The sequence below is a fragment of the Lycium barbarum genome, chromosome 4, assembly GCF_019175385.1.
Source record: "Lycium barbarum isolate Lr01 chromosome 4, ASM1917538v2, whole genome shotgun sequence".
Taxonomy (NCBI): domain Eukaryota; kingdom Viridiplantae; phylum Streptophyta; class Magnoliopsida; order Solanales; family Solanaceae; genus Lycium; species Lycium barbarum.
In genome coordinates, this window is record NC_083340.1 from 2,914,497 (window position 1) to 2,933,377 (window position 18,881).

General features: G+C 33.8%; 1 protein-coding gene, 1 long non-coding RNA gene and 1 other non-coding gene across 3 annotated transcripts; 1 reads left to right on the plus strand and 2 right to left on the minus strand.

Moving 5' to 3' along the window:
• Nucleotides 1-7,259: 7,259 nt before the first annotated feature.
• On the plus strand, nt 7,260-9,231 carry LOC132634842 (protein LURP-one-related 17). Its single transcript, XM_060350950.1, has 2 exons — nt 7,260-7,720; nt 8,732-9,231. Exons 1-2 carry the CDS (start codon nt 7,421-7,423, stop codon nt 9,137-9,139), a joined length of 708 nt encoding a protein of 235 aa, XP_060206933.1. The 5' UTR covers nt 7,260-7,420; the 3' UTR covers nt 9,140-9,231.
• A 2,037-nt stretch (nt 9,232-11,268) lies between these two features.
• LOC132634843 (uncharacterized) lies at nt 11,269-15,830 on the minus strand. Its single transcript, XR_009580357.1, has 2 exons — nt 15,664-15,830; nt 11,269-15,362 (listed from the first exon to the last, which is right to left on the minus strand). It is a non-coding gene; the product is annotated as an uncharacterized LOC132634843 (long non-coding RNA).
• Nucleotides 15,831-18,300: 2,470 nt separating this feature from the next.
• On the minus strand, nt 18,301-18,373 carry TRNAA-AGC (transfer RNA alanine (anticodon AGC)). Its single transcript has one exon. It is a non-coding gene; the product is annotated as a tRNA-Ala (tRNA).
• Nucleotides 18,374-18,881: the final 508 nt, after the last annotated feature.

Below are 18,881 nucleotides of genomic sequence, written 5' to 3' on the forward strand. Positions count from 1 at the left end.
AGATCACTGTTCATACAGCCAGCCCAGCAATATAATATATCTGATAGTTAGGGATCATAAAAATAAACTCATTTGTCTTTCCATTAATATTTGCAGATATTTTCCTATAACAAAGTTTTTGTGACATAACGCAAGGGGTGCTTCTTTTATTATCTTCCTCTTTTTTTACAGTAGTATTGACAGTAATATTTCCGCGGGTGGATTATATTCAAATTTGAAGTTTATGTGTTCTAGCGACTTTTTGCATGCCACTGAATCTTTAACTCATTTATGTTATTGGGGTTTTGCATTTTATTATATGTATGAATTTAGCGGTTTTCACAACGCATACTCCGTCTGTCCCAATTTATTTGCTTCACTCGCCTTTTTGATACGTTTCAAAAAGAATGATACATTTTTCTTATTTGGCAATAGTTTAACTTTTAACTTTATTTTTTACGTTTAACGAGATGATTTATAACCACAAATATTTTTGGCTTGTTAAGACCACATGATTTTTTTATTTCTTAAACTTCGTGCCGAATCAAATTATCACATAAATTGGGACGGGGAAGTATAAGATTTGAGTTAAAGCTACAATTGATTCTGCAAAACTCATACGATAATTGTGTATCTACTCCATGGGCGAATAGGGAGAGAGAGAGAGTAGATATTGACAAATAATCGATTGCTAGTGTTACTAATTATTACTCTTTATTTACAAGCACTTTTCCGAACCTTGCTGCATTTTCAAATTTCAACAATAATTAAGAGAAATATTTGTCAAAGAAAAAGGAAAATTTTGGACTGAAATTTTTGTCTTGGCTCTATATATGTGCATCAAAGAAGAGACGTGAATAAAATGGAAAGCTGCAGCCGCAGAAACAACACATGCACTTTGTTACGAAAAGTTAAAAGGTTGGAGCTATCGTAGGGACAGTCAAATCTTTGAAATATCTCCATAAAATTTAATATTTCACATCAAATTAATTAATTTAATGTATATGGTGCCTTAAAATTAAATCTTGAGTTTCTCTCCTACTTGTACAAGCACCTTAATCTGTCTGGAACTTTAAAATAGGATCAAATGTTAGCTAAAAGGGTTTGTGAGTTATGTCTGTTAATGTCTCACGTTGAGTATAAAGCATCTATCCACAAAGGATGTAAAGAGATAATATAATCAAATAGTTAAAAAGCGTATTTTATTTTGTTAGCTAACTTATTTAAAATTTTAAATGAGATGATCACACAATTTAACATGTACAAACTTTATCACAAATACATAAAAAACAAACAGCAAAATTTTACGTGTTTGATCCACTCATAAAAGAATAGCCCATACGTGATGAGCTGGTTGAACATAGAGAGAACTTTTGAACATTGCTACAGATTCACTAGCCAAATTAGCTTTCTTTGGATGACCCTTTGCTTTTCCGCGATGTACATCAACTGCCAGAAGGGGCTACTAGACCCTGATAAGAGACAAATGTCTAGTGGGCTACCTAAATACGACAAAGCCAACTTTTTTGTGAGCAAAAATCTATAGATCTTGGTATATGTGTTACACCCGTATCTTGGACTAAGGTTAGACTCATATCATTAGAGTTTTAGTGCAAAAACCGAAGGTTTGAACGTTTTACGAAAATGGTTGATAGACCTACTTCGGGCAGCGATAACTCCTTGATTAGTTGGGAATTTGGGAAAGTACCCTCAATGAAAGTTGTAGTACGTAGAAATACCTTTCTAACGATATAAGGACCAGACCAATAAGAGATCGGAGCAAGGAGATATGATCGTCTCAATATGGCTAATAGTAAGGCACTTAAAATTCTATAGAATCGGCTAAATTTTCGATACGTCTGCCTTATGGTCAAATTTCGTGAAAATCCGTTGAGCATTTGAGAAAACTTAAAACATGAAAGTTGTATCTATTTGGAATAGCTTTCCAACGATATATTATGGAGCCCAAACAGAGCTCTGTACAAGAGGTTAAGACCATTTTACCGAACACTGCGTAGAACCGACACACGTCGCTTTGCAGGGCGCGTGGGGGCGCGTGCAGAGGGGTGGGAAGGCCCCGCATTGCGGGCCGATCGCACAACTCTGAGTATCGACCTGAAGAATGTCGTGCAATGGCCCCGCATCGCGTAACAGGTCGGGTTCGGGTCAAAAGTCGGAATTTCGCGTTTTAAGTTATATTTAAGCTTGGGGTTTATTTGCCTAACACCCCTAGTCACGAAAAATCACCCTAAATTCATAGAGAACAAGTCTCAAACCTCAAGAACCTTCCAAGGTAAGTTTTATCAGGATTCTAGGTTAAATTCAAGTCCCTAATCCCTTTCTAACTTGAGTAAACCTTTCCAACACAATTCTAACATATACTCTAATGATCTAAGCAAGAAATCATTGTTCCTAATCTAGGGTTATCAAGAAAACCCATCTCAAGGTTCAAGAATCAAGATTTAGGGAATCTTCTCCAAAATTCAAGTCTTTAATTCAAGATTTTGGAGCAATTAAGTTATGTAGAACTTCCATCCACATGTGGGAATCTCTACGTTCTTCCCCATGCTCCGTTTCTTGATATCCATGAAGTTCAAACCCTAGGGCATTAAACCCAACATATTGGTAGCCCGTAATTATGTATTTATGTACATGAATTTTGTATCTATATTCGTTATTGTATTCCTAATCTTCCATTACGGTTATTAGGAACCCTAGCTTAATCCATGAATCATGAATTCTTCCTCATGTGTTCTTATTATGTTTATACGAAACTTTATGATTTTATGTAGCAAGTTACAAGCATGTTTTCAAGTCAATTATATATATATATATATATATATGATTTTGAACTATTGTTATTACTCATGAATCAAGAACATGTTTGCAAGACTATGACAAGTTATCTCATGAAACCATATTATAAGATATTTCATGAAACCATGTTACAAGTTATTTCGTGAAATCATGATTACAAGTTATTTACAAGTTATTTCACGAAGATCATGGGCTTCTTAGCCAACTATATCATGTTCATGTTTTTGGGAATTGCTTAGTTAACCGAGAAGGCTCAGATAGCCTGAAACTACGTTGCCACCGTAGGATAAGGGTTGTCAGCAAGGAGGCAACACCTTCATTATGCAGTTTGGATCCTTACATGCTTATTATCACTTAAATCTCATATCCCTGGCAAGGTGTGAGTGTTCTCCTGGTAGGACGCAAGTACCAGATCATGTTGTCGGTTATACTATAGCGTTCCCCACGTTACAAGTAGTTTTACATACATGTATTTTCCATTGATTTACTGTTTTCAGACTTTACTCACGTTTCATGCTCATGTTCAAGTTACATTCAGTTTTGGTTCATGTCTTGTACGTATGTTGTGCCATGTTCTTCATTTCAGCAGGTTTTACATACTAGTACTATTCACTTTGTACTAACGTCCCTTTTGCCCGGGGCCTGCACTTCACGGTGCAGATACCGGTTTTCAGGAGCATACACCTGCGCAGTAGGATCACTTCAGTTATCAGCTTATTGGTGAGCCCCATTCCTCTCGGGTTCAACATGGAGTCTGCATTAGTATTCAGTTTATGGTAGTCCAGGGTCATGTCCTGGTAGTTAGTATTCAGACATGTTTTAGAGGTTTCATAGACATATATTAGTTCACAGAGTCAGCTATGCTTTCATGTTTGCAGACTATTATGTTTTCATGATATTTCATGTTATGAGAAAATTCTAAGACTTTATTCCGCAAATTACATTTCATGATTCATTTAAATTGCATCATATAGATTGTATTGTTTTGATGCCCATGTTGACAAGCAAGCCATGAGGTTCGCTCGGACACATGCAAGCAAGGCCCGAGTGCCGTGTTACGCTCAGGCCATGGTTCGGGGCGTGACAATATGCTAGAGAATGCAAAGTAGGCTTTGTTAAACATTTTCTTTTTTAAATAGATTGCTTGCAATTTATATTTGTATATCAGGGGTCAGGCCTAGCCCCCCGCCCCTTTTTGTTGTATTTTTTATAAAATGATAGTATACAACACTCTTATCCTGACTTTTTTTTTTTTTTTTGAAAAAAACATGATCACATAATTCGATAAAATTACATATAAAATTTGGATGACTTTTAATTTTACTCTAATTTTATAGATTGGGATGCTAAAACTCAAAGTGCATATCTATTTACGGAGAATTTTCCAAAGATTTGAGTGTTGACAAACAGAGGAAATCATATCAAACCGAAAATGCAGGAAAAAAAAGAAGTGATCAAAACTCAATTTAGTTCCATATAATAAAATTAAAGTAAGGAAAATTGACATGACTACGTGTTTTTGTCACTTAGTTATATAATTGTAAAAGGTATTTCTCGTGCTGCATGCTTATCTGAAGAGTCTCACTGCCAAGTTGCCAACTCATAAATATTCTGACCCACATAAATATTTTCTTGGATTGTAACGTGACTGGTACTGTTATACTGTAATAAGGTCCCCTGCCTTATCTGCCACATGCATTAAAATCAGGAGTTCAATTTATTAAAAATGCAATTAATAACAACCTTTTAGAGTCCTAATTCCTCTCAAATTGCTTGATATAGTTATGTGATGCACAGCTTAGTCAGCACCTCCTGCGTGACGATGAAAAAGTAAAGCAAGAAAATGAAAAATAAAATAAGAAAAGGGACTTAAACTCAAGGAAAAAGTAATTATCCTCCCCCAAGTGTTATGATGAAATGAATAGGATCTCTCCGTTCTTAACTAAAAGTTTCGTGTTCAAGTTCTAAGAATGAAAACGTCTTGGTAGGAAGCGCTCCCCCCTTTAATAGGTCTTATGCAATGTGAATTTGAATTAGTCGGGGCCCTAAAAGATGTACGAAACACGGACTGAAATATAAAAAGAGTAATTATTCTCCTTTGGCACACTCATTAAGAAATTATCAAATACAGTCAAACCTCTCTATAGTGGCAGCGTTTGTCCAAAAATTTCATGGCTGCTATAGTGAGGTGTTGTTATGCATGTATACTGACATTCGATATTTAGATCTCATTTTGCTGTTATAAACAAAAGTACGCAAAAAATTAACTTTTTGTAGTTTTTATGTTATAAACGAAAACAATATACTTGTAAATTTTAAAATCTCAATTGATTTTCATATCTCATAAACTAAAAATTGCAAAGACTAATAACTTACTACTAAATCCATAACTACTTGTACCACACAGATAAAGAATTAAAATCTATGGAACATATGCATTTTAAATTAATTGAGAATTTAAATATTTCAAGTTTGATGTAAGAACTCTGTAATTGTAGGCTGTTTCGTAAATTCTAGTCTCTTAGTGATAATATAACGCTTGAACTGACGAAGACTTTTGCCCAAACTTTCAACAAAAGGAAATTCAATAGTTTTCCCTTGAAGGGTGTCTAAGGGCCCATTTGGCTTAGCTTAAAAAAAGCAGCTTATAAGCTGTTTTAGCTTATGAGCCAAAAACTCAACTTATTTTTTTTGGCTTATTTTAAGCACAAAATAGCTTATAAGCTGGCCAACCAAACACTTAAAAAAGCTGAAAGCAGCTTATAAGCTGGTTTCAACGACTTATAAGCTGGTTTCAACAACTTATAAGCTAAGCCAAACAGGATCTAAGTGCTTAACAGTTGTCTCTTCTATCTCCAAGTAGCAGTAGGTTGAGGCTCTTCATCGACATTTTTGTTGTCACATAATATATTTCTTACAAAATATTATTACACGCTATTTGAGTATGACTGTTATAGAGAGGTAATTTTACAAAGAGTGTACCACTATAATGAATACCATTGCTGTTACAGGTAGAATGTTGTTATAGAGAAGTAAAATATAACATGAAAAAACGGTTCCGAAGAAAATCAGGCAGTTATAGTGAAATGTTGTTATAACGAATGACAATTATAGAGATATTTGACTGTACTATTAATAACAAAAATATTTGCTAGATTTATCCTCATCTCTTTTTTAAATGAGTAATTAATTTTTCATTTATTTACTAAATGGAGAGGAGCCAAATCCAGATAAAGGGTACCAGACAAAACACTTTCAGCAAAACGACTAATTGATCATTTTGTGCAAATTAAAAGACTTTATGGTCTATGTTTCTTCTTTTGACAAACATCGAATCTTGTTATCCGATTGTTACTTTCGAAGTAAAAAAATTCCAAGTTCTTTTTTATGGCAAGGGTAATTAAGCATGATTTTCTGGAACAAGATACAGAAAATGTCGTTTGAAGAAATAAAAGCCGTAAAAATGTCAAAAAGGAAGAGCGGCAGTACTGGTACTGTCTTAAGACTTGATAACCTACATTCCAGAATTTCTGGCTCTTTTTTTTGTCTCTTATTAACAAGAATAACGCTAATCGAAGTTCCTAACTCTCCTTTCGGAGACAAAAAGAATATTACTAAAAAAATTAAACCAAGCACCACAACAAACAATAAGGCATATCAGAATTTAATAACTTAATCACACACGTGGCACTTAATCCAACAGTCATCAGACTTTGACTATAACACTTGTAGAACAACTACAAGGATTCTAAGTTGCCTATACTCGAACATGGTAAGAATTTGACAAATAGTTAATCTAATGTAGCAAGTTATTTTTACCGTATTTTAAACCGTAAATAGTCAAAATTGGGCTTCAACTATGCGAATCGAACAACTTTACCATCCCTTAAAAATTGGTCATTATTACCAAAATGGTTCAAAAATGCCCTTTGGAGCTAACAACCCTCATTTTCTTTATTTTTATTAGCATTTTTAGTTTATATTATATGCCACATGTCCTAATTAAACCAAATGGACCAAATATACCCGCGCTAATCCTATGAGATAATTTTAATTTACACCTATAATATGTGTTTAATTTAATTTTACCCTTTCCTCTATCATTACTACCACTTCTCCATCGATTTTGACCCTTTTTCGTATGTATTTATAAGGTTTTTTTTTTTTTTTGATAATGTATTTATAAGTTAAAATGTTCATACATACCATAAATAATTATCTAGCTAGTTTTGGAGTTGATAGATAAGGTAAATAAAAATTACATGAAAATTAAGTCGAAAAAAGAACTCATCATCAGAATTAATTGGCTTTGAAAGTCATCAAACGCATGGGACTCGAGTTAGGTAAATTTGATGTGATTTCTTTTGGAATTTGTGTTGGACAAGAAAATATACTGCCTCGACCCATATCCAACTGCCGCATGTTATATTTATTTGTCTCCCTCCTTACAAACAAAACATTGAATTTATAATAGCAAATATACAGAAAAAAAAAAACTTTCGATATTGCACCTTTAAATATCTCATTTCCTCCAAAGATCTTCCTATCTTACGTTAGCCAAAAAGTTCCAAAAATTCCAATCCACAAACAAAAACAATTTATACAGATCTAGAAAAGGAGAAATATGCTTCTCTTCTTAAAATCAATACGTTCCAGATCAGTCAATCATCAAAATCATGATCATCAAGATCAATTAGAGTTCAAGAGCTATAGTTGCAGAGATGCTACTACTACTTGTTCATCATCAACATGTGTATCTTTAACAGTATGGAGAAAATCACTTATTTTTTGCTGTAAAGGATTTACAGTTATTGGCTCTGATGGCAATTTAGTTTATAGGGTTGATAATTATGCTGGCCGCCGTGATCAAACAATTCTTATGGATGGTTCTGGAAAACCTATCCTCACTATATGTCGGCATAAGGTAATTAATATATTTACGTAAATCCTTTTTGCTTTTTAGTTGTGTCAAAAGTACTTAGTAGTTAACATTAATTCCATTTTGAAACTAGATAGTTGATTAAATAATAATAAATAAATTTTGTAGATATCAAAGTACAAGATTCCAGTATCTTTTCTGTACTTTGCGGCTGCCGGTTAAATTTTGTACTTACGTACTATTCCATAAAGTATAAACTTGATTAGCTCGAGTTTTATCATAAGATAACATTTTAATAAGCATAACGAATAGGAGTACTACTATAAATAACTAACCCATTATTTAGCTCGAGTGTTATCTTCGTAGACAGTATGGAGTATATTGTAGACGTTTTTTTTTTTTTCTCCTTTTAAATTTGCGGTTTAGTTGGCAGAACCTATTGGCTAATATATAAGGCTATTTTAATTTAACTTCTTTTATAAAGATAACGAAAGATTTTTTTTAACGGAAAAGGGCCAAGCTTGGAAGCTTAAATATCCTTAAAGACAACTATTTTATTTTAAAAAATGCTCATTTTAGATAGTTGAATGATTGAATTGTTTGGCAAAGATTTTAGGAAAGAGATAATTGCTTTTGATAGTAGCAAAAACTTGTTTTTAGCTAAAAAAAATTGGCCTTTTCCTTGAAGCACATTTTAAAAGATTGGCCAAGCAAAAATTGTTGCTTTAGTATTAACAAAAGTGTTGTAAAAATATATTAGTCAAACACAAACGACTATTCTCCAAAAGTTTTTTTTTTTTGTTTTCAAAAAGCACAAAGCACTTATGACATAACACACGTTCAAAATAAGCAAATTTTTTATGATCATGAATCAATTTTGCTATAAGATGGTCTATAATGAAGGTAGCAGTAAACTATATATAGTAATCTCCTAGCGTGATAACCTAAAATCAATAATCTCCTAACCAGTAAAAATGTTGATAGGTATAAAAATAAATTATGCTGTCTGTAAATTAGTTAAAATCATTTTTTTCCTTTTTCTGGGTGATTTCGCAGAACCTAAAGCTAGTAGACAACAATTGGTTCATATATGAAGGAGAAGTACTTGGGGGACATGATTACACCACCAGCACCAAGACATCATCGTCGAGAAAAAAACCAATATTCTGTGTAAAGAAACAGATGAAGATTTTACAGAGTAACATCAACGTACTTGCCCATGTTTATTATCATGGAATATCCGACAAGAGATATTCTTATATTATTGAAGGGTCATATGCAAACAGAACATGCAAAGTGTTGGATGCAAAATCAAGAAATGTGGTGGCAGAAATAAGGAAGAAGCAAGCTGTAGCTGGCGGTGCTACTTTTGGATTAGAAGTTTTTGTATTAGATGTAATGCCAGGGTTTGATTCTGGTTTTGCCATGGCTATGGTGTTGTTGTTGGACCAAATGTTCTCCTAAGTTGTTTCGATATGTTTGTTTTATGTATCGTTAACGGTCTCATATATATTTATTGAGTGAATGTGATGTTGTCTCCTTATATGTTCTGCTAACCTGCATGTTCGTCACTCTAGGCTTACAATTTTCCCATTTTATTTTGTTGATTGATTCTAACTCCGAAAAACATATACATGGAGCTATGTCGACAATTACTTACATTTCACTAAACGATCAGATATACCGCGCCACGTTCCATCCCCTCTTTCCATCCCCTCTTTCCATAGAGGAGATAAAAGAAGAATCAATGATATACTAGTAATTTTGCGGTAGGACTTTGTTCATTTCGTCTTTAGTTTCCTCGATTTTCACAAGGTAGATTGCTTGCTCAGCGCTTGCTCATATATATTCTTCGTTTACCAAACACTGGATCATCATGTTATGTTATTCACTTCCAGGATTGTGTGTGCGAGAATGTTAAATGCTCCGCGTTTATTAAGAAAATGAGTTATTTTATCTATGTGGTTTTGGTCAATCCCATCTCACAGATGCGCGAGTATGTTAAACGTAATACATTGTTTGAGAAAATAAACTGTTATCAGTGTAAGCAATCCTCGTCTTTGGGGCCGAATTAGACCCAAAATTTCATTTTTATGACATGTACTTTGATGCGGACTAGTTTTACTACTACTACATTTACTATTCTTTAGTGACAAGTGATACAAATGTAATGTGTATATATTTTACTAAGTTATAAACGTTAAAATTGAAAACATATATATATATATATATATATAGATCAAATCAAAGTCGTCTATTTTCTTATGGCATGTTCTCCTTTTGCTCAGAAAAATTCAAGGACGGTGGCTCTATCCATAAATGAGTTGAAAAATCGAAAAACAAAATATATGGAAATTAAACTAGTCAAATTCTCATCTGTATGACTCTAGTAATTAATCATTTTTCTTCTTTGTCCTAATTAATAGAATGATACTAATTGTAGTACTAGAGTGTTGTAGAGGAAGTAAATGCTGAAATTCTAATCCAGGGCAAAGGCAGGATTTGAAGTTTATGTATTCAGTTTATTTATTTTAAGTTATTGAGTCTTAAATTAATAATTTGTATATATTCAACGGATTTTGTAACGATATGAAGAGCTCCGGTGAGCTCAACAATGGAGAAATTAGAGAAAGAAGGAAAGGGAGAGGGAGAGAAAGATAACATTTTTCATTCAACATGACCTAGTAAAATGCAAATACAGGGAATTTAACATGACCTAAAATAATCTAACCATCCCACCACGTGGCAACTATAGTTGTCAGCTTTAGGGACTAAAAAGTAAATAAAAAGGACCCAAACGACATTAGACAAACTTAAGATACTAAATGAATAAAGTGAAAATAAAATAGGAACCTCTCAACTGTTACATTCCATCCCTCTTCAAAGAACCTTGTCCTCAAGGTTAGGATTCATGAAATTGATAAATGAATAAGCCAACAAACTAGTACTTCTTGCTTTTTGAAGATCAGAGAATGCTCCATAGTGTTGAAAAGAACTCCGGACAACATAAATAGCACCATAAGAGTTCTGAACTTCTAGGCCAAAATGATATTGATCATCTTGAAGCTCATACACTTTAGATCTAGTGCAATCAATGCAGAAAAACTTAGAAATAATGCTCCACGCAAATAGATGTCTCTTCACCAGTAAGCATATTCTTGTGTAAGCTGTCGAAATAACTAGATTCAAGCTCACAGAACCAATCAGGAGAATCCAACAAACATATTGAATAAAAGATTCAAATTGCTAGCCTGGGAAATTGGTTGGACTCATCATGTGACACTAATGTGTGATTCATACAATAATGAAAATGACCACATAATGTTGAACCATTACTTCAGTTATGTTATCTTCCAATATAACCTTTCCCATAAGCTGATATAGAAAAAGGAACACCTCCAGGATCAACAAAGAAAATGGTTTTACCATTAATCTCTCCAAAATAATAAGTCAATTGTGCAATAGTGGTTTCATGAATGATCTTAAGAACATTTGAGCTAGCAATGAGACTTGCTTTCTTTGCTGCTACTTGCTAATAAGCCACTCCCATAAAATTGAATGCAACAACTTTAACCACCAACTTACGGTGTTGATTAGAACTAGAATAGTACCGAAATTTCATTATTATCAAGAAGGTAAAAATCATTGAAATAGGCAACTTGTTTTTAGATCCATTCTTACATTGATACATCTCTATATTCTCAGCGGTAGATGAGATTACTGCAACTTGAATCCTGTCATAGCCCATTTTGCATATATCAGCCAAGGTGTTTGAGACGATTGCTACGAATCTCCATGTTACTTCCCATGATGTTTGAAGCATAAACACGGGATTAATATGTGTTGTAGATAGATTCGTTGGAGCCTCTACTAACAACATCTGCTTGAAGGCAAAAAAGACCACCACCTCTCTCGGTTGTAGGATAGCTACAACTACACTTGACTTCATATGTACTTCGAGCCGAGGCTCCATCCTTCCTGGACCCAAAAGGAGTGGATTATCTAGACCATGTGCAATCCAACAAGGTAACAACCATCCAACCCATTTTTGCTGCATTACCAATAAGGAAAAACCCCAAGCTGCTAAAGCCTCAACATCTATGTGATCACAAGTAGTCCAAGCCAAAACTCTCCATCCATCAGTAGCTCTAAGAGTCTACCAGTCCATGCCACAAAGATTGTCCTGACCACTGCTGAACTTCTCCAGTCACATCGAGCTATAGGTTGAAACAAAATTGGACCAAACAATGCTCTATCAAAAGCTCGAAGAAGAACTTCAGTTAATGCATTTTGTCTTAGTGAAAAACCATATCTCTATGAAGCAATAGAATCATTCCCAAATATTCTTCCGAATAGAGAAGGCTTGTCATTTGTAACTAATGACCAAGCACCATAAATTTCATCTGGAATTGTCATGTGCTACGATGATTCAATAGTTCACCACTCCTATCATCTACTCATCTACTACATTTGCTTCAAATTGAAATATATTCCCAACTTCACATACATATACAATGTTATAGTTAGGTACTCTTGAATTCACATCAATCATTATCAATCTTTCCTGACCAATTAAACCACATTTCTCGCTCCAATGGAATTGAAATGAAGATCTGAGCATTACAGTTGCTGCAACAGCTCTGAAAAAGGCCTCCCAGAACAGAGCACTTTGCCACATTGGTGCTACTATTTGAAGTGAGAAAAGAACACCATCAACGGGGTATTGGAGAATAGTTAAAATATTATCATATCTTTAAAAATCAACCTGATTTTTACCCTTACGAATTTTCTTTACCAAACGTCTCATTTCAACTACTTTATCCGGTAAAACCACCATTTGAGTAGGTTCCTTACTAATGATAGCCCAATTGAAATTGGAATCTCTCATTAGTGACCTTTCCCTTTGGCACATGTAACTGGTAACATCACCACTGAATTTTCTTAAATACGCCTCTTTACCAACAAACTTAATAGTACTTTCTACCATTTCTTTGAACCAACATGGCATTTCACCAAACAACTCGCGAACCACGCGAACATCTTCATACTCGGCACATGTAGGAATCACAGTTTTGGATTTGCCCAAGTTTATAATAGATGGGGAATCATTCAGACCTGCCTCCTTAGAATCGAGGTCGATTCCTATTGGTACGGCCACGATGAGAGACATCGAACATGTCCCCTGCTCGTCAACGCCGGTAACAGAGGAGTTGAAGATGGCCTTTTGTCCTTTATTAAGAGCTTTTCATTCAGAGAAGGGTTCTTTATCCCTTTGAAGAATTTCATCGAACGTTATGTCCATGTGATTTCTTGGGTTCTCAACATTTTTCAATTTTCTTGACCTATATTCATCCGTCATCTCAGTTTTCTGAACATTCACATCAAAATTTACTAAGACAAAAATTAAACGAAATGTGATGCTTCATTACAAACTCTTTATCTTTTATTTCTAGCAACACATCGCCAACCATGTCCTTCAGTTATTTATCCGTCACACTAATGTCATCTCTCTGAAGAAATGTATCAAACATTTGATGTACGCTACCTTCAGACCGTTTAACTACCAGTGTTAACGTTTCATTAGCTGGTTACAAAATATGTTGGTCTAAAACGATCTCATTATGGCTAATCTCCTGAGTCTCATTTCTGTGAGAACTTTTATCAAACAGAAGGTGTGTGCCACAATTTGAATGAGGAGGAGATAAATTGTGTGCCACAATTAGATCGAAACCTTGTACCTGGTCCTCCATTTCGCCGTTACCTATTACTGTCACACTTTCCCTAACGTCCTTACTAGCAGAATAAGAATCGTCCTCCGACCTTGTTCCAAATAATTAGTGAACATCTTAGCTGCATCGTTTTCAGTAGTCTCTTTTGTATGAGGACTTTTATCAAACAAGTGGAGTTTCCATCATTCTGTTCTTCAATTCCCACCGGTGCACATTTATTACCATAATCAGAATCAACATCTTCCTCACTATCATCCCATTGCAAATTAGTCACATTTGAAGAATTGGGTTAAGCATTTCATATTCATTAAAAAACTTTTCTTTAGGTTTTACGACTACTAGTGTCCCATCATCAAAATTAGGGAAAATAGATTCCAGTGAATATAGCAAGGAGGGAGCATTAAGTTCGTTGGTGTAATTAACGGTGGAAGGATAAATTACCATGTTTTCTGATGGTATGAAGCCAATTCCCAAGGAATCTGGATTGATTTCTTGTTGTAATGAGGAAATCTCTCCTTGAAGTCTGTCAAAATCGTGATAAGCATAAGGTACAACAATTTCCACACCCGTGAACTTGTGAAAATGATTCTAGTTTGTGGACTCCTTCAGAGTTGGAACAATGATCTTCAACAATATCAGTGTCTGCTTCTCTTTGGATTCCGTCGGTACTATCATCTGGTCCAGTCTTGCGATGTTTTTCTAGGAGAAAAGTTTGTGGTAGATGGCAACTAACAACGCCATTCGAATAGTGATCGGCATACGATTAGTCACATTGATTCCATTCCATTTCATTTCATACCCTAGCTCAGCTCCTCTGCTCTTGTCGATCTCATACGCACCACAAATTTCATTTACAATGACACTACAACGTAACTTTCCTTGAAAGACGGTATAAAAAATTTAACAGTTTATGGTGTCAATTATTTAAATTTCTATGAAAATACATTATTTTTCAATATAATTATCTGTTTCCTCCGCGTTTTACTCACTAGTAGGGTGACACAGTTTTCCAGTTCGCAATTAAGACAATATATTTGATGAGAGACATTGACATGCTTAGCACAGCTCCTCCGCTCTTGTTGATCTCATATGCACCACAAATTCCATTTACTGTGACACTACAACATAACTTTCCTTGAAAGACAGTATAAAAAATGGGCAACTTACACAAATGACTACACTTTCGGGTTTTTTTAGGCATAGCTACTACATTTCGTAGCTATAGTAACGTGTATTCAAATTCGACTGTATTTCGCTATATTCCAATTCGGCTGTATTTCAATTCGATTGTATTTACGTGTATTCAACTTAATGTATTTAAATTTGATTGTATTCAAATAACATAAATGAAGAAAAAAAATAAGGATATTCATCTGTATTTAAATTCATTGTATATAAAAAGAATTAGGATGTAGTCAATTCGGTTGTATTTATTCGTAACTACTTTTACATTGTATTCAACTTATTGTATTTAAATTCGGTTGTATTTATTCGTAACTACTTTTACATTGTATTCAACTTATTGTATTTAAATTCGGTTGTATTCAAACAACATAAATGCAAAAAAAAATAAAAAATACAAAGATATTCAGCTGTACTCAAATTCACTGTATTCATTTGTATACAAAAAGATCTCCTTCGAAATACAGGCGAAAAATACATATCTGAGATACTCGCTAGATCTGAGAAAAAGGAAGAGAGAGAGAAGCGGCTGCTCGCTCAGATCTGAGTGGTTGATGGTGGCGACTGAGGAAAAGATGGAGTGGTTGATGGTGGCGACTGCTCGCTCTGATATGAGAAAATGGACTGGTTGATGGAACAATGTCTTGATAATTAAAATATAACTAAAGGTTATTAAATATTTGATGAAAAAATGACAATCACTATTCCCAGTTACCCTTGAACAGACGTATAAAATTGCCAGAACAAAGAGGAAATTGGTCCTTCCCGCTTAATAACTGTTAAAGAAAGTCAAAGGTTTACTGAATTATTTGATTTAACAGATTCATCGACAATATATTTATAAAAAATCCTAATTTTCAATCTGCAAATTCTCTTCTCCTCAAATGTTAGATGCAGTATCTACGTAATTGTGGCAGATGATAATGTATCCGATTGTTAATTGATTCAATTTCTCGGTAAATCATGCTGGGTGTTCAAACAAAAATTGGGCCAATTTTATTGACAAGGGCGACTGCTCGCTCAGATATGAGAAAATAGATGAGAGAGACAGAGACAGAGACAGAGAGAGGTGGCTACCTGCTTTTTCTCTGTTGCTACTGCTCGCTACCGCAGGAGAAGATGGATTGGTTGATGGCGGCAACAGAGATGGACGGTGGCTGGCCGAGGGAGAAGAGAGAGTTGAGGGAGAAGAGAGAAAGGTTAAGGAAAAGATTGATACAGTGGAATGATTTCGAGAGAACTATATGTTTAGAGATATTAATTACTATGTGTAATTGAAATATAACATTTAGCTATAAGATGTAATTAAAATAAAATATAGTTACTAAATATAAATATCTATTTGAGTATTCTATACACCATGTAAATTCCCCGTAAAAAATTTAACAATTTATGGTGTCAATAATTTAAATTTCTATGAAAATACATTATTTTTCAATATAATTTATGTTTCCTCCGTGTTTTACACTCTAGTAGGGTGACACAGTTTTCCAGTTCGCAGTTAAGAAAATGTATTTGATGAGAGCCATTGACATACTTAACTAGCAAAAAGAAAACCAAAAGATATTAAAAAGAGTACGCGAAACCACGATTTAATTGTTACTAAAAGGATATGAGATTGAATATGAATTTTGATATACAAAGTAGTTAATGGGCGTGGATTTCTTCCTTTTTCTTGGTCCAGTCTTTGGTTAGATGGGCTTCACTAGCTACTATGGGTCATTTGCACTTTTGTTCCTATTTTGTGGCTGGCCTTTTAATTTTGAAAAATTTACAGCTCATAACTATTTTTAAAACTTATTTATCAGTAATAGCTATCTTTTTTTAAATTATTTTTGGTAGCTTATTTATTTATCAAATTACCATCTATAACTTATTTTTGTAACTGCAGTGTATTTTTCTAAAAATAAGGTACTTCTCTCCCACTTACTCACAATTTTTTTTTCCAAATATTTTTCTCTCACCTATCAAATCTATTTTCTCCCTCACCCCTCTTTCTCTCTCCGTTCCATCTCCTAGTCTTTTAAATTGATTTTCTCTCACCTACTAAATTTATTTTCTCCCTCACCCCTCTTTCTCTCTCTGTTCCATCACCTACTCTAGATCTCATTTTCTCTTACAAATCAGAAGAATCCTACAGTAGTAGCAGCAGTCATGATCGACGAAAAAAATAGCTCCATCAACGGTGAAGGACGACGGAGTGAAGCTTTATTAACTAGTCCAATTGAAAGTCTTTGTTCATTATCTCTGAAAATCAACAGTACTTTCTACTACTTGATTGTTCATGCGCAACACTCTCTTGGCATCTCGTTCTTTGTAGTACATACCCAAAAGTAAGGACAAAGCTTCATCTGAAAATTGAAGCTAGAAAACTTGACTTGAGTAGATGTCAAGGACTTTCTAGAATTTTTAATCTGACTGCTATGATATGCCACCACTCCTTCTAGCAGCTCCAGCCTCAAATGTAAGGCAATCTCCGAATAACGTTCTTTTTGTGGCAATCTGAGACGACTCGCTTCTTTCCCATGAGAACACCATTGATGAGAGTTGTGGAGCTTTATGCCTACCAAGTGTTTGATAAAATGTTTCAGTATATTTCAGTGTATTTCTGTGTATTAACAAACAGTATATCTAATTTTCAGTATATTTCAGTGTATTTCAGTATATTATTTCGCTGTATTTCAATGTATTTATCTTTTTTTAGTGTAAATATAGTGCACGTTCCAAATATAGAGCCTATTTTTACTACACTTTGTTTTCACGACTTTTGTATTTCGCTGTATTTCAATGTATTTTTGCATTTTGTATTTCTAATTTATGAAATGGTTCCTGATATATTTCATTGTATTCCATTGTATATACGCATACTACAACTTTATATTTCTTAAATAATCAACCATATTTTATTATATTTCAGTGTATATCTTTAGTAGTGTTTGGATTCAAAAAGTTTTGATTGTGATAAAAGTTGAGAGAGATTTGTAAGCTTTTATGGAAGAACAACCGCTATGCGTGATTTATTGGAAGTTTTAAATTGAATCCCATAATTTTTTTTAAAAAAAACTGTTCCATAAATAGGGTCTGATTTTACTCTTCAGTGATTTGTGTGAAATATGGTTGATTTAATTTGAATTACTATTTAAAAAGGAAAAGAATATTATGTTAAAAAAATATAGCCTATTTTTTCTCTCAGATTTTTTTTAAAAAAAATATGTTCAAAAAATAGAGCCTAAATTTACTCTAACGTGTTTTGTATTTCTCTGTATTTTGCTGTATTTTACTGTATTTAAAAAATGCGAGATACAACTGAAATATAGCCAAAAACAGCTACGAATTGTAAATCTTCAACTTGTAGCTATAACTAGTTAGAAGCTATTAAAAGATAGCTATTTGTGTAAGTTTTCCTTTAATTTTTGATCTTCAAATGGGTTGGTCTTTAATTTATGTACTTCAAAATCGAACTTATGCCTAAAGGAACACAAATTACGCATCATAATATTCACAAATTATGTCCAATATTCTTAAATAACTTATGCCCCATTAGACATAAGTTTGATTTTAAAGGACAAAAATTAAAGACCAGCCCATTCGAAGGACAAATATTTAAGACCAATCCATTTGAAGGACAAACCGTGCAATTACTTACTTCGGTGTCAATTGGACCAATTTTCAATTGGCCCCAGTAGAAGCAAAAAGTATGGCAAGCAAAAGCTGTGGAGATGCGGGGTATCGATCCCCGTACCTCTCGCATGCTAAGCGAGCGCTCTACCATCTGAGCTACATCCCCGTGATGGCAGCAATGCTGGACGAGGAGCTATATATATGTAAATATTAATGATTCAATTATCACTTATTTACACCCAATGCATGTTTCAAATCAAGGAATACATACCAAGTGTAATTCAGTTGATATTTAACATAAATGTAAGAAAATGAGGATATTGTAAATTACAATTTGTAATGATTATCCTTGCAAGGCTTTCTCTATCGAAATATAATGCCACATTCTTTGTTAAGAGGTTGCAAAGTTGTGTTCTAATATTTGAGTCTAGCGGTTTCAATGGTTTTGTAAAAACCGATTTAACCGACCGAACCGAATTGTACCGAACCGATTATTAGGATTTTTTAATAAAATCGACGGTTTTTCTAAAAATGTTTAACCGTACCGAAAAATTGGGTAGGTTTTTTATTTTACAAAACTAAACCGAAAAAATCCCGAACCATACCGAATACATTTATGTGTAAAATATATTTTATATATTGAGTTTAAAATTAATAACATTAAAATTTTCGCC